The sequence below is a fragment of the Mustela nigripes genome, chromosome 14 (genome assembly GCF_022355385.1).
Source record: "Mustela nigripes isolate SB6536 chromosome 14, MUSNIG.SB6536, whole genome shotgun sequence".
Lineage (NCBI taxonomy): Eukaryota > Metazoa > Chordata > Mammalia > Carnivora > Mustelidae > Mustela > Mustela nigripes.
Window position 1 is genome coordinate 102,290,699 of NC_081570.1, and position 17,121 is coordinate 102,307,819.

General features: G+C 40.9%; 1 protein-coding gene across 1 annotated transcript in view; it reads right to left on the bottom strand.

Moving 5' to 3' along the window:
- WARS2 (tryptophanyl tRNA synthetase 2, mitochondrial) overlaps positions 1–17,121 on the bottom strand; it is a 93,860-nt gene that overhangs the window by 11,838 nt on the left and 64,901 nt on the right. Inside the window, exons 3-4 of the mRNA XM_059375886.1 lie at positions 6,993–7,073; positions 4,204–4,289 (exon numbers count right to left, since the gene is read on the bottom strand). Coding sequence (XP_059231869.1) covers positions 4,204–4,289; positions 6,993–7,073 — 167 coding nt within the window. The remainder of the gene's footprint in view (positions 1–4,203; positions 4,290–6,992; positions 7,074–17,121) is intronic.

Below are 17,121 nucleotides of genomic sequence, written 5' to 3' on the forward strand. Positions count from 1 at the left end.
GTATTTACTATATGTTAATAAAAACTGTGTGTGTATGTAGAGAGAGAGAGGAAGGGAGACAGAAGCCTTTACTTAATATATAGCCAGTTATTTGAAATTGGATATTCAGAAAAAGAATGCAGATGCAAAATAAAAACTTGGAGCAAATGCCATTGTTCAGTATCTTGCCCCTCTTCAAATATCTGCTATTTTATTATATTCTCAAGCCTAAGACAGTCTCAGCTTTCCATTCCTGGGTCTCATACCAAGTTCTACCAAAACAATGGAATAAATCTTTCACATGCTTATCTGGAAGGCTCTCCTTTCATTCCCTTCTCTTGTGTTTATTCTCTGGCCCACCATGTCCCACTTACTCCAGTGCTGTTATTGACAAAAGCAAACACAAAATCTACACACGGTTTGCATCAACATTTAGTAAAGAGGCTACAAAGAGGTTGGCTGGAGGGAGAAAATACAAATGTTTTTTGAATCCGTCTAACTTGCTTCTTTGTTATATTTACAACGTAAATATTCATAGACATTCCAGTTATGACCTGTTTCCAAATCTAGAACTATCTGAAACAAAAAATCAAACAAAAAATACCCCAAGTGCTTGAGCTGTGCGGTAGGGAAAACAACAGCACAGGCTAAAAACCGGACCTGGGTTTGAGTCCTGTCTCTGCTACTTAATACGAAGCAGTTAGGCATTTCTAAGCCTGGGAGGCGAAGCATAATGAAACAGGTAAGAAATGTACGTTAGCAGCATTAATGCTGCAGAAACCAGAACTGGTTTTATGGTACTTGTCTGCATACTTAGGAGGGGTCCAAAGGACAAACATGCCCAAGAAATGTGGGATACGTGTGTGGAGCAACAGCCCCCAGGGGGGCAGTCTGAAGGAGGAAGGCAGGAGAAAGGCGCCCAAAGGACCAGAGCCTACAAGCAGAGAATGTGCAGAGGCTCGAGGTCTGGCCAGAGAGCAGATAGGAGGCAAAAGCAGGGTTGTTTCTCTTAAGAAAAGGAGCATGCCGTTGTCTGTTCCACACCCAGGATCTAATTATGGCGTTGCAGGTAGATGGTTGCAAGCTAAGGTAGGAGGCAGTCGTCTTGAACGTAGGTAATTACCTGGTCTTAATACTTTAAATAAATTTCTCTGCTTAATGAATTATATATAAAACATCAGAAACCTGATGGGGATACATAACAATCTGCTACCATAGCTACCTTTTAGAAAAGAGGAAAAAGAAAGGTATTGCATGGCATTCTTAGTGTATATGCTAACTACCAAATGGATCAGTAAGAGTTAAAGAAGGGATATGTATAGTATGGGAATTTCTTTGCTTCCCAGGAGTTGGCTGGGGGGTGGGGGGTAACTGAGGTTGGAAATTACCTGGGGGGCAACTTATCCTTGGAAGCATTAACTAAATGTGAGAAATAATTATCCAAAATTTCTTTTTGTAAAAGAAGACCTTCACAACCTCAGGCCTGGCTTGAAAACAGTGATCAGGAGCTACTCTTGCCGGGTGTCAGCCTCTTACAACGTTGCTTGTACTCTTGAAACATTTGTACTGAGCATATGGTAGGTGATACCAATTCATACATTCTCAATAACCCCTTGAGCTATGCCCCATTGGCTCCTAACTTTAAAGATGAAGGCAATGGTAACTTCAAAGATGAAAGCAATGGTAGGATGTTATCATTCTGCTAATTGTATTTTGGGCAATGAGCAAAAAATCAACTCATCATCCTTGTTGCTTATGTGATGATCTTGCCCCTGACTATAACTCTTGGTTCCTTAAGGAAGGTCAGCATAGGCTTCAGGAGACCATAACCAGGCCCAGATGCTCCACTGTCCACTGACTGGCTGTGCAGGTTTGCGTAAAGTGCTTACCCTCCCTGGGCTGTGTTTGTAAAGCTAGGGAACTGCAGGAGAGGACTGGCAAAGTTCCCCCCGACTCTGTGCTCCATAGTATCACAAAGGGGACAATCACTCTTGCTCAAGTTTACTCTCTTTCACAGCCCTGAGCTTAGAGGACTCTCACAGGAAAGCTCTTGAACTGTTAAGGAAATCACCTGTGCTCATGGGCTTCCGTTTCCTGGTGCTGACAAACTTCAGCCTTTGCTTCTATAAAGAAGTCCCCCAGGGGCGCCTGGATGGCTCAGTGCGTTAAGCAACTGCCTTTGGCTCAGGTCATGATCCTGGAATCCCGGGATCGAGTCTCACACTGGGCTCCCAGCTCCGTAGGAAGTCTGCTTCTCCCTCTGACCTTCTCCCTTTTCATGCTCTCTCTCATGTTCTCTCTCTTTCTCAAATAAGTAAATTAAAAAAAAAAAAATTCTGCAGGGCACCTGGGTGGCTCAGTCAGTTAAGCCTCCCACTCTTGATTTTGGCTCAGGTCATGATCTCAGGGTTAGGAGATTGAGCCCAGCTTCAGGCTCCACACTGGGTGTGGAGCCTGCTTAAGATTCTCTCTCTTCCGGGGCGCCTGGGTGGCTCAGTGGGTTAAGCCTCTGCTTTTGGTTCAGGTCATGATCTCAGGGTCCTGGGATTGAGCCCCGCATTGGGCTCTCTGCTCAGCAGGAAGCCTGCTTCTCCCTCTCTCTGCCTGCCTCTCTGCCTACTTGTGATCTCTCTCTGTCAAATAAATAAATAAAATCTTAAAAAAAAAAAAAAAGTCTCTCTCTTCCTCTCCCTCTGCCCCTGTCTCCACTCACTCTTTCTTTAAAAAAAAAAAAAAAAAAAAAAAGTCTCTCCTGAAAGTGAAATTTGACATAAGACTATGATCGTTAGAGACAATCATCACCAGACATGACCAAATGACAGCTCCCAGTCACAGCACTCCCTGGCCCATATTTCATTTTAATCTTTGACTAATTCCTGTGCAACTATAATTAATATTCCCATTTTACAGGTGAGAAAACACACTACTTTGCTGGGAAATGTATTAGACCTTTATTAGACTTCCATTTGCTACTCCTGGAGAAAAAGATTTCCCTAGATTTATCCTAGATAAATCCTAGATTTCCAGGATAAGTCAAAAGTTACTTACTAAAAGTAATAAATGCTGCTAGGAATCCAACATTCAAATTAATACAACAAACACCACACAATCCTCATGTATATGTTTTGAGCAGAATTAAAGATAGCCTGCATGTATTAAAGGACGTTCCTGATTTGTGAAGCTAAGCACACAGTATGATGGTTGCCTCCATCATACTGGCACAAGGGCTCTGGGGTCATACTATGAGGTATCGATACTGTCATCTCCATGCTATTGTCATATTTACATGCAAAGAATTCTAGTTTTCCTAGGGAAGAATCACTTGCGCAGGGTTAAGGCTTCAGGGAAAAACAGACTGACAGAGTTTCTCCTTTTCCTCAGAAGTGAGGCTTGACTCTGTGAGCATGCTTATTGGGAAGCTTTATCTTTAGAAGGCTAACTGGCAGGGCAAGGGAGGTGATGTGGGGATGGCAGGAAAGGACTGGGAAAGGGATAGGGTCAGAAGTACAGATAGGGCAGGCTTCAGCATCCTCTGGTTGTAGGGTCTGAGACCTGTAAAGGGACAGCATTGGCTGACTAGAGGGATTATGGGTCCAGGAAAAGTAGGACACCCTAGCGTGTTGAAAAACTTGCTCTCAACAGCTGATCATACACAGTAGCCATCAGATCCAGGTGGCTATTTCCATTTAAATTATTAAAATTAAGTAAAATTTAAAATTCAGTTCTTCTGCCAACATGTCCTGTGGCTAGCAGCTAAGGTCTTGGAAAGCACAGATTCATTTCCATAATTGCAGGCAAGTTCTATTACACAGCATTGCTTTACAATCTAGATTGCTTGAGAGAACAACACTTAAAACTCTTGAAGCTTAATTATTACCAGGGAAGTCTATACTGCAGAGTGGTTACAAGCACCACAATCTTCTACCTAAACTTTCTACACTCAGATCCTGGGCCCAAGCTCTGCTAGCTCCATGACTTTGGGCGAGTGACTAACCACTCCGTGCCTTCATTTCCTCATCTGTAAAATGCGGATGATAGTTGCGCAACTTTCCCAAGGTGGTTGTGAAGATTAATGGGGTGAATGTCTGCTAGGCACACAGACACAAACTGATTCACACAATCCTTTGTATAGCTCCGTTCCCTGTGAGCCAAATCTTTTGGGGATGGGCTCGAACACTCTCTCGTCAGTATGCATATGACCCAGGGGTACACTCTGCTCCTTACTTGTACAACAGGATGTCAGCAGCCTGGAGCACTGGGTATGTGAGCAGGCCTACGGTCCCACCATGCTTCTGTGTGGCAACCTTCGCCTGGGTGGTGAAAAGAGAGGAGGGAAAGAAATCAGCTGTGAACCTAATGATGCCACTACGTTAAGCAAACTTTAAAGCTACTGTACTACCATTATATCTCAGTTCCTTCTAGCAACACTGAAAGCCATGTGACTGCAGGGTTCCTGCTGCAGGCTGAGGCAGGAATAAGGGAAATCCACTTCACCACTGCCCCTGGAAGGGGTCCCACACTGCCCCTATTTCTGATGCATTTAATTAAAGCCCAGGGAGAAGAGTCTCTAGGTTCCAAATCAGAGAAACTCCATTATTAATTAATTTGACAAGTTAACATCGAAAGCTATATTGTTATAACCGTGGAAACCTCTTGAGAAGTCCCCCACGGTGCTGACAAAAATGTCATGGCACCCCAAAATCACACTTAAAAAAGGACACCAAAATACCAACAGTCATGGGATTTAAAAAATGAAACAAAGAGAAATTTTAATCGAACCAATTCTGAATTAGTCTTGATGTTCCCTCACTCAGGTACAAACTTAACTCTTCTGGTTACTTCTAGTATTTTCCGGCTTACAGCAATGAATGCTATAGGTCACTCAAAGGAAATGTGAAAGTTTGAACCCAGAATTCCTTCAGTACATCTCTTTATTGCAAAGTCCATGATAAAGCCCAGTTTGCAATCTTGGGATAAAGATAATAAAAGTTTAGTTTGGCCATGAGCAAATGGAAAAAGAACCCAATTTTTTAAAAGTACTACTGCATTAAATTTATAGTCTTTTTATATTAGAATATTTTTATATTAGAATACTTGAAATTACAAAGGAAGTGGGGAGATGTGGAGAGCATTAATATTTATTGAGTGCCTATTATGTGCCCCAGATGCCTCCCATATCTGTGTTACCCGCTGTGGAATCCTGCAATAACCATGACCTTGGTAGCCCAGATCCCACCTTTCTACTCTACTATTCCCCTCCAATCAAAACCAAGCTCTTAGATGCTCCTACAGTATCGAGACCCCTCCTTCTGATCACTTTTCACACTTCCTGATTGCTTGTGCAATTGTCTCTGCCCAAAGAGACCACAAGCCTCATGGAAGTGGCTACTTCCGTCTGTCCTACTGACGGCTGTACCTCCAGCCCTAGTGTGGTATGAGACTTGTAGAAGACATCGCCAATATTTGCTAATGAAGGGATGACCAGAGAAGGCAGTTACATGCTTTAGGATAAGGTTGGCATTTGAAATCCATGTTTTTACCCACAAATAAAATACCACAGTGGGCACCTAGGTGGCTCAGTCAGTTGAGGGACCCACTCCTGCTTTTGGCTCAGGCCATGATCTCAGGATATGAGATGAAGCCCTGCTTTGCCTCTGGGCTCAGCAGGGAGTCTGCTTCTCTCTCTCTCTTCCCCTTTCCCTCTGCCCCTCCCCCTGCTCATGCTCTGTCTCTCTAAAAAAATAATAAATAATTCACAAAAAAAAAAATAAATAAATAAAAGAAATCACAGGCTGGTGGAAAGGCTTCCCGAGAATATAGGTTTCCCCTGCTACCTAAAACTTCTCATTACACCACTTTGCTTTTCCAAAAGACTGACATTAGTGCCCGCTTTCAGTAACTGAAAGAAAACGGAAGAGGATTTTGGCCTTTATGAAATGGTACTTGCTTCTTGGCTCTATTCCATTTCGGCTTATGAAAGGTTTCCTAGGGATGCGCAAGTTTTGGACAGTGGGGGGAAACCTGAGTTCGGGCATTCTCTAGTCACGTGTTATCAGCAGGTCCTCAGACATGATTTTAACGTGGGAGCAATTCCCATTGAACTAGTATTCAGTTCTTCTGAAAAGGATTTTGGTATTCAACTTAGAGTATTTCTTGAAAATGAGAATGTCTTGGCTGAAACCAAAATACGGTAGAGAACATGACAGCATTTTGTTTGTAATCCCTCTGCAGCTTTACCCCTTAACCTCTTATTTCGGCACAGTCACTTTAAAACTCTTGTTTCTCTCTGCGATGGATCTGGAGGCTTCTGAATCAGCTTCTGAAGAAACCAACGGCCCTGAAAATATGCTGGAGAGAAGTTTGAAACTGAAATTCAGTGTTGACGCACTTGGGGGCTACCTACCCTCAGGTTATCCAATTGCAAAAATAAATGGAAATGAAGTACTATGAATTATCCAATTTATCTTTCTCAGTCGAACTTCCTAGAAAAAGTACAGCCTGAATTTTTCTGTGGGTTTGAACTGTTGCCTGGACTCAACTTGTTTAAATGTTAAATAAAATGTGCTGTTCCTTCTCTCCACAGTGAAAATATTTAAGCCTTACTGCCAGCTAATTACATGGGGATGGCAGGCAGCTTCAGGGTGCAGTAATCCAGAAATTGCGACTGTTTGTTAGTTATAATGTGGTAGGTCCAAGGTCATTAACAAATCTATTCAAAGGTCACTCTGATTTGGCCTACACAGATAAAATCAGTTTAAAATGTGGATATTTTTATCCTGTTTTTAAATTGGAATCCTGGTGAACCCTCTTATTTTGCATTTACTACCCTGAGGCAGAGAAACTAAGATGCTGTTCAGGCTACTGGTGAGTGACAGACCAGGGAGGCCAGTAAACTCAGGATTCCCAGAGCAGAACACGAAAATAAACAGGAGAAGGAAAAACAAAAACAAAAACCAGTCACAAGGGGGACTTTGAATTTCTTTTTGTTTATTAATCAGATAGTTGGCATTTACCTTCCACTGGTGTAAATGCTGTAACCGGGGTAATCTGACCATGCAGGTAAGGATCCAACTTAATTGTGTGTGTTCAGACACCTAAAGAAATAAAACAGGACATTAGCGAAGGCAGTCAATGGTTTCTTACATATAAGGCAAGGCTCCACAGACAACTGGTATTACCTCAAGTGGCTGATATCACCCCAAATCAAGGTGATTTAAAAAAAAAAAATGACAGGCAAAGGGGACTGATTCTATAAGGCATGGAATTTTGGATGCAGAAGAAAATTTTAAAACTAACCAATACAATTACTATTGTAGTAACAATAGTAACAACATCCCTAGCAAGTGGCTGACCAGACTCTGCTTCAATCTCCTCAGGGAAGGGGTCTCATTTTGTCCTGAGGCATCTATTCCAGCTTTAAAAAGCCAAGGTAGCGGTGCCTGGGTGGCTCAGTCAGTTAAGTGTCTGCCTTCATCTCAGGTCGCGATACCAGGGCCCTGGGATGGAGCCCCACATTGGGCTCCCTGCTCAGTGGGAAGTCTGTCTCTCCCTCTCCCACTCCCCCCTGTTTGTGTTCCCTCTCTTGCTGTGTCTCTCTCTGTCAAATAAATAAAATATTTTTTTTAAAGTGTAAAAAAAGAAAAAGCCAAGGTTATTAACACACGCACACGTGTGCGCGTTCACACACACTCAGACATACACACATTCAAGTTCTCTCTAAATAATTTCTAAATATATGAAAGCCACTCTAATAGCTCACATGTAAATAGTAGAGAAAGGTACTGGCCTTAAAATTAATGACTAAATCTTCTAGACCTGCAGTAATTTCCAATTTAGGAATCACTTTATCATCCTATAGAGTGTTTTGTTTTGTTTTGTTTTTCAGTTCCTATTTCTTCTCTCCCTTTTTTTTTCTTTTCTTTCTTTCTTCCCCACCCCCCCCTCTTCTTCCTCTGCTTCCTCCTCCTCCTCTTTCTTCCTCTTCTTTTAAAAGGAGATCTAGTCAACAAGGAAATATAACCTTTTCTCAATCTGTTTTAACCAAATTTAATCAAGCAACCAAATCTGGCAACAGAGAGGATGATTCTTGGGTCCAGGCCAGGTTCGAACTGATGACCTAGAATTTAAGGGCTATGTATTTCATTTCTAGACTCTGGGGATCCCAAGCCCATCATCCATCGTGGCGTTTTTGTGTGTGTGTCCATATGATTTCCTTAAAATGCAGAGACTGTTGCCAACTCTGAAAAGTGGCCCCAAATGTGTTCTTTGTGGGTTTTGCAAAGGGAACATAAAGGAACGGAGCCGAGTCAGCCCAGGCCTATTTTACTAGCAAGGAATCACCATCTGGTGTAAGATAGTTTCTCATTTTTTGACTCGAGTCGCGGAGAGGGAAGAGTTGTTTTTCACATGTTTGACAAGGAATTGCTTTTAAAGTTTTGCAAGTCGCTGGGCTGACTCTGTCATCTTTCTTCCAAGAGGCATTTGGGTTTCATTGAGAGCAGCATTGTCCATACAAATTGCTAACTGCTGCTGTAAACAAACAGCTATCAGACCAAAACAGTTACCCTGGATGGAAGCAAGAGGATTATAGTTGCTTCCAATCATCAAGCAAAACACATTTCCACTAGAATTAATAAAACAAGAGTTATTTTTTTGTCATGAAAAAAGTGGGAGAAAAATTTTTCTCTTCTTTACTGAATTAGGAAAAGGAATGAAAATATAGAAAATAACCACACATATGCAGAAAGAAAGAGACAAAATGACTCCTTCCCTTCAACTCCGGCTTACGTGCTCAGTTTCGGTGAAATGCAAGAAACCACCATCATGTCTTCATGAAATCAAGTATTTTCCTTGGAGTAGCTTTTTATTTGAACGTAGAGAACGATACTTATTTAATATTCTGCAGAGATCTTCTTGGTATTTCCAAATAAGGGGGCATAAAACTAATCCAAATTATTCTTATGCAGAGAAAGGTAGGTAAAAAGGCAAATGTAACTTTCATAATTTATTGTTAATAATTATATAAGAAGGGATAGTATACTTCAGGATTTGGCTCTCTTAATTTATCCATATTCATGACAACTGTTTGGAAAGGTTCAGATTTCTATCTGGGGAAAAGTGAAAATGGTATCTAAATATAGTTAAACTGACTAAATGTTGCAAAACAAACAAAATAACCATAGGATCTGTTTTAGCCACAGGGGGGCAAAAAAAAAAGCACAGAACATAGAAGGTGGCTTGTTGACCACCCACAAACAAGTCAGCAGTGACCGAAGATTCTGACTCCCTAACTATACCAAGTAAAGACATACACAACCTTCAGCTGTAGGCAGCTTTGCCTGGTTGGTTCACTGCAGTAAAGCAGTCTGGAACCGTGCTCAATAAATATTTGCTGAATGTATGGACAATATCAAAGGCTGCAGGAAGAAAGGTAAGGACTGAAAAGAATCCATTCGATTTAGCAACAGACATTAAAAGAAAAAAAAGATTTTATTTATTTATTAGAGAGAGAGAGAGCTTGAATGGGGTGGAGGGTTGTGGGGTGGGGAGGGGCAGAGGGAGAGGAAGAAGCAGTCTCCTAGCTGAGCAGGGAGCATGACTCAGAACTCGATTCCAGGACCCCAGGATCACAACCTGAGATGAAGGCAGACGCTTAACCGACTGAGCCACACAGGTGCTCTAACAACAGACTTGTTGGTGATCCAGGCACTCCAGGGGAGTGACTGGGAGAGAAGCTAAATTATAGGGGGTGGACTGAAGTGTGACAGGATACGAAGACTGATACACAAGAAGTACAGCAGAGCATTTCAGAGCTCTGCCTTTGGAATGAGGCTGTCTGGATCTGAATGCTAATTCTGCCATCTATGAGCTGGGTGACCCTGTGTAAGTGACTTTGCGCTGTGCCCCAGTTTTCTCACTTATAAAATGAGGTTAACAATAGTATCTACCTGGCAGTGCTTAGAACGGTACCTAGCCCACAGCAAGCAATCAATAAATGGTGGTTATTATTATAGATAACTTTTAGAAAGGCTTCTGTTTTAACTTTCTATTTTGAGATAATTGTAGATTCATGTATAGCTATAAGAAATAATACAGTGCAACCCAATATACCTTCACCCAATTTCCCCCAATGGCAAGATCTTGCATAAAAACTATTCTATAATATCACAACCAGGAAATTGAATTGGATACAATCCATCTGTCCTGGTTAGATTTCACAGTGTTACATGTGCTCATTGTGTGGGTGTATTTAGTTCCATGCAATTTTATCACATACGTAAGGAGAGAGATGGGAATAACTAGTAGGGGTTAGAGAATAAAAAAAAATCTTAGTTTTTTAAGGTGGGATAGACCTACTTTCTATAAGATGTCTTCCACTGAAGCAGGGGGAGGGGAAATAAATAGAGACGAGGATTTATCTTATGAGACAGGAGTGGAGAGCAGAAGTTAGAGAACTTCATATCTAATAGGCGCTGTTATCTCTGAAAATAGAGCAGATGGGTGAATAGAAACAAATAGGATGAGAAATACACTCAATGGAATTTCTGGGTTTGATAGGACAGAAGAAAAAATCTTCTGGAATTGAGTTATGTAAGGCTTGATGTTTGGTGGATGCTTTTGAGGACAGTTGAGTAATATTCCATTGTATATACAGTGACTAACACAACATAATAAAAAAAATAGAGTCTAAGACTTAAAAAAAAAGAAAGAGGACAGTTGTTCAAAATATACACTCTTGGGAAAGCACTGCTGATCTTTAAGGGAGATGAAAATGTTCTGCATAAATCATAGGTTTTTAAAAAAATTTGCAGGAAAAAAATTAAATCAGTTGGTTGCATTTGATTTCCTTGAGTCAGCACAAAATCCTAATGGGATCCAAAAAGTACTAACATAAAGCAAAAAATATTGACATATTAAATTACCACAAATTTAATAACTTCTCTTTATCAAACACCATCATTTAAAGAGGAAAAAGGCAAGTCACAGAGTGGAAGGAGATATTTGTAAACTCATACAGAATATATTGGTATACAGAATATATAAAGAATTCCTACAAACTGGGGCACCTGGGTGGCTCAGAGGGTTAAGGATCTGACTTCAGCTCAGGTCATGATCTCGGGTTCCTGAGATTGAGCCCGGCATTTAGCCCCACATGGAGCTGCTCGTCAGGCTCCATGATCAGTGGGGAGTGTGATTGTAACTCTCCTTCTCCCCTCAGCTCATGCTCTCTCTCTCTCTCTCACAAATAAAATCTTTTTTTTTTTAAATTTAATTTATTTATTTAACAGAGAGAGAAAGATCACAAGTTGGCAGAGAGGTAGGCAGAGAGAGAGGGGGAAGCAGGCTCCCTGCTGAGCAGAGAGCTCCATGTGGGGCTCGATCCGATGACCCTGAGATCACAACCTGAGCCAAAGGCAGAGGCTTAACCCACTGAGCCATCCAGGTGCCCATCTCATAAATAAAATCTTTAAGGAAAAAAAAGAATTCTTACAAATTTATTAGAAAAAAAAGCAGATAACACTATGAAAATGGGCCAAATGCATTAAGTTCAAATTAAAGTCATAATGTGATACCATAAAGAAAGATTAAAATGAAAAATACCAAGTGTGGCAAGGATATTGAGTAAATGTAATACTTATACACTACTGCGAGAATGTAAATTGGTATACCAACGTTGAAAACTGACTGTATCCACAAACATTTAACATTCATTTAACAAATGTCCCAGGTGTTTCATTTCTAGGTATCTATCTAACAAAAACGTGCACATATATACAAAGATATATGTGCAAGAATTCATTGTAACAACTCCAGATTGTAAGCAATCCAAATGTCCACCCAAGTAGAAGAGATAAATTGTGGCCTATTCATACAATGGAAAACTAGAGCAATAAGGATGAATTTCATAAACATAATGTCGAGTGAAAGAAGCCAGACACAAAAAAAATTTATACTAAATAATTCAAATTAGACCAAGTTTAAAAACAGGTTATCTTGGAGGAAGGGGTAGTTAGTGACTGGAAAGGGGCATGAAGAACTTTCTGGGTACAAGTTCACAGTGTGTTCAATTTGCGAAAATAGAATAAAAGGCTAGTAAATCTAACTACATTTGGTCTCAAATAAAAAAAAAAATTTTTTTTTTTCGTGTTTAAAACAACCTGGAGGGCCCTCCGGAATGGCAGAGTAACAAGCTCTGAAAATCGACTCCTCCATAAAAGCAACGAGAAAAGTAGCAAAAAATGTCAAAGGCAGTTTTTACAGAACTCTGGGAAATTAACGAAAGGCCTGCCTAATGTGAAGAGTACTTCTTTAAGAAAAATATTGGAAACCCAGAAGCAACAGCCTTTTGTGGCATTTTTTTTTTTTAAGATTTTATTTATTTATTTGACAGACAGAGATCACAAGTAGGCAGAGAGGCAGGCAGAGAGAGAGGAGGAAGCAGGCTGCCCGCTGAGCAGAGAGCCCGATGCGGGGCTCGATCCCAGGACCCTGGGATCATGACCTGAGCCGAAGGCAGAGGCTTTAACCCACTGAGCCACCCAGGCGCCCCCTTTTGTGGCATTTTAACTCACCATCTTCCCATCATCCTTGCCCATGCCTGGGATAGCTATGTAAAGCAGCCTAGCAGGCCATTGGAAAGGGAAGACTGGGTTTGGAGCTTCTCAAAAAAATCATTCTCATCTGCAGAGAACTGTCACTACTTGAGCTGACAGTTCCGTAGAAAAACCCCATTTGCAGAGTGTGTTGTTAACTGACCTCACTTAGAGCACACTTGGTGGGAAAAACCCTATCCACAGGACATTTTCCAGAAGTAATCAGCAGCAGTGATTTTATATTGCAGCTGCCTGAGGTGTTGCTACCAGGAGAGGAAGGTCAGGGGCTAGCCAAAAACTTAAAGGAAAAAGCTAGGAAATTATATGCCCATTGGGTGCTTTGGAAAAACCGGACATATTCGTGGGCCAGCGAAGAGGACACATACATGTCTGGGGCTATGGACGTGGCCAGGAGAGACCTGAGAAGACCCTAATCTTTCACCTCTGGTTCACCTTGAGGCCCTGTGTAAACCTCTCAGCAAAGGGTCAAAAATATAGGATTGAGGGGCACATGATGGCTCAGAGGGGTTAAGTGGCTGCCTTTGGCTCAGGTCATGATCTCAGGGTCCTGGAATCAAGCTCCGCATTGGGCTTCCTGCTCAGCAGGGAGTCTGCTTCTCCCTCTCCCTCTGCCCCTCCTCCCTGCTTGTGATCTCTCTTTCTCAAATAAATAAATAAAATAATAAAAAAATTTTTTTTAATTATAGGATCAAAAGGCATTTAGAAAAGTCTGAACACTAAGCTAACCCAACAGCCTGCAGCAGCCAGACGCAACAGCAAAGACACTTTGTATAATTTCTGCAGGAAAGTCACTAACCAATCAGCAATGACAAAAAAGAACCCTAAGTGTGTGTGTGGGGTTTCACTAGTGAATTCCAACAAACATTTAAAAAATAGATACCAATTTTTCATAATCTCTTCCAGAAAACTAAAAAAAAAAAAAAAAAGGATGGCATGCTTCCCTACTTAACCAGAGAGGCCAGTTTTACCTTGATAACAAAGCGAGGCAAAGGCATGACAACAAAAGACAGCTACAGACAAATAAATCCTTAACAAAATACTAATAAACCAAATGCGTGAACATATATAAAGAATTATATACAGCATGATCAAATGGGATTTATTCCAGAAATGCAAGCTTAGTTTAAAAGCCAAGAATCAGTCAGTGTAATAGTACAGTAGTCTAACAATGCACTATTGATATAAGGATAGAATATGTAGATCAACAGAATGGAACTGAGAGTCCAGAAATAAATCCATCCATCTACAGTCAATCCATTTTCTCTCACTTATTTGAGAGAGAGAGAGACAAGAGATAGCAACAGAGAGCACAAGCAGGGAGAGGGAGAAGCAAACTCCCGGCCGAGCAGGGAGGCCAGATGTGGGACTCGATCTCAGGACCCTGGCATCATGAGCCAAGCCGAAGGCAGATGCTTAACTGACTTAGCCACCCAGGTGCCCCCAGTCAATCCATTTTCAGCAAGGGTGCCAAGACAGTTCAATGGGGAAAGGCTCAATCTTTCAACAAATGGTGGTGAGGTAAGTGAATATCTACACGCACATATTTACATGTAGAAGGATGATGTTGGACCAGACCCCAACCTCTCACCATTTATAAAAAGTAACTCAAAATGGGTCACAGACATAAATGTATAAACTGTATTATAGCATATTATATTATAGTATAAACTATAAAATGCTTAGAAAAAAACATAGGAGTAAATTTCTATGACCTTGGGTTAAGCAACAGTTTGTTAAATATGACATCAAACGTACAAGCAACAAAAGAAAAAAAAATTAACAAATTAGACTTCATCAAAATGAAAAAACTTTTTTGTGTTTCAAAGGGCACCGTCAAGAAAGTGAAAGTCAATTCACAAAATGAAGAAGATACTTGCAAATCCTACTCATCTCATGAAGGAACTGTATCCTGAATATTAAAAAACCCTTTTTTTAAAAAAAAAATATTTTATTTACTTATCAGAGAGACAGAGAGCATGAACAGAGAAATGGCAGGCAGAGGGAGAAGCAGGCTCCCCACTGAGCAAGGAACTGGATGCAGGACTCAATTCCAGGACCCTGGAACAAAGATCTGGGCTGAAAGCAGATACAACTGTCAGGGCCATCCAGGCACCCCTAAAAAAAAAAACAAAAAACAAAAAAAACTTATAACTCAACAATTAAAGAGAGGGCATGTATGGCATGGAGCACTGGGTGTGGTGCATAAACAATGAATCTTGGAACACTGAAAAAAAATTAAAAAAAAAATCGAGTGCTCATGTGAAAATAACATAAAAAGCTGAACGATTCTGGGTGTTATGTGTAATAAATGTTCAATAAATGTTTTGATGAATTTCACTGAGAAAAAAATAAATTTAAAAAAAGAGAAAGAAAGCCAATTAAAATGAGCAAAGGATTTGAAAAGACATTTCTCCGAAGAAGTTATACAAATAACCAATAAGCCTACGAAAGGATGCTCAACATCATTAGTCATTAGGAAAATAGAAATCAAAACCATATTGAGATCCCATTTCACACTCACCCGAATAGCTAAAAAAAAAAAAAAAAAAAAGACAGACAATAACAAGGTTTGGGAAGGGAACGGAGAACTTGGAATTCCTATACACTGGTGGTGGAACCCTCATACAAAGTGATGCAGCCACTTTCAAAACAGTTTAAAAGTCCTTCAAAATGGTAAATACAGAGTCACCATAGACCCAGCAATTTCACTCCTGGTGTATACCAAGATAACTGAAAACATACAAAAAACGTTACACAGATGTTCATGGCAGCATCATTCATGATGGCTAAAATCGGAAATAACCCAAATGTCCATTAACTGATGAACAAATGAACAAAATGTGGTCTATATATACAACAATAAAAACAAATGAAATACTGATAATGCTAAAACATGGATAAACACTGAACACATTATGGGAAATGAAAGAAGCCAATCACAAAAAGAACACTATATGATTCCATCTGTAGGAAGTGTTCAGAAAAGGCAAATCCACAAGGGACAAAGTAGATCAGTGCCTGCCAGGGAGTGGGTAGAGTAGGCAAAGACCACAGGGTTTGTTTCCGGAGTGACGAAAGTGTTCTAAAATTGATTTTGGTGAAAGATGCACCACTCTGTGGATGTACTAAAAACCAGTAAATTTACAATCTAGGTGAGTGAATTGTATGATATATCTCAATAAACAGTTTCAATAACTATCCCAGGGCATTTCATCACAAGTACGCCTTGAGACATCAGCAATTAATTATTCAGTGGCAATAAAGGTAACATCGTTTCAGGATTTTCTGATCTTTAGCATGATCTCTATTTTCCTCCACGTGCGAATTACTGGTCCTCAAGGCAAAGTCGACTCCCCATCCTTTCAAATCGGTTAGTGGGGAGAATGGCTTCACGTCAATAAAGAAAGATAAAGACAGTGGAGCTGCCACGGCGATGAGACTCCCCTCGCATCAGCCCATTCCAGTCAGGTTTTCACCTCTCCCACTCCACGGCAATCGGGCACCACTGCCAGCAAGGGTAGTGGCTAGGATAAAGCATTAATATTATATTCGTGTCAATCAACATATTAGTATTGTCTTAATACTGCAGACACCCAGGTCTTTGCCCTTGATTTCTTACTGCTATTCTTTTCTCCACTCACACGTTTTGCACTTTCATCTCTTATCATGGCTTTAGATACAATCACAGCTTTAAATACACTCTATATTACTGATGAGTTTTAAATTTATAACCCCGGCCAGACCTCTTTGCTCAACTCCAGATTCATATATCCAACGATTGATGGAGCATCTTTACGTAGATACCTAGTGGACACCTCAAACTTAACACACCCCAAATTGAATCCCCACTCCTCCACTCTGAACCTGCTCTGTCCGTGCTTGTCATCCCTGTTGGTGGCAACTCCAACCTTGCAGTTACTTAGGCAAACACTTTGAAGACATTCTCACGTCTCTTTTTCTCTCACACTCCACGTTGAATCCAGCTGCAAATCTTGCTAATTCTACCTTCAAAAGATACTCAGAATCGTACTGCTTTTTACCACCTCCCCCAGCGCGCTGGCCCAGGCACCATCAACCCTTAGCTGGGTCACTGTAATAACTTGCTAACTGGGCTCCTTGTTTACACTGACTTTTCATACAGTCTATTCTCAACCTAGCAGCGGAAGTGATCCTTTAAATATGTAGGTCATGTGACTTCTCTGGTCAAAACCCTGCACTTCTTACCACCTCTAAGTAAAAGCCAAAAGACCTTACAATGGCCTGTCCGAGCAGGCACGATCACCTCCTCCAGCCAACCCTGTATTATCTGTGGTTCCAATAGTCCAACCCTCCCTCCTTGCTCCCTCTCCTCCAGCCATGCTGGCCTCCTCGTGTGCCCTCAACACACTAGGGCCTTTGCACTGGCTCTTTCTGTGGTTCAGATTCTCCTCCCCTGGATAGCCACATGGTTAACTCCTTCACCTTGTCTTTGCTCAAACACCATCTTAGTAAGGGGCTTTACCCAGACCACACTGTTTAAACCAACAAT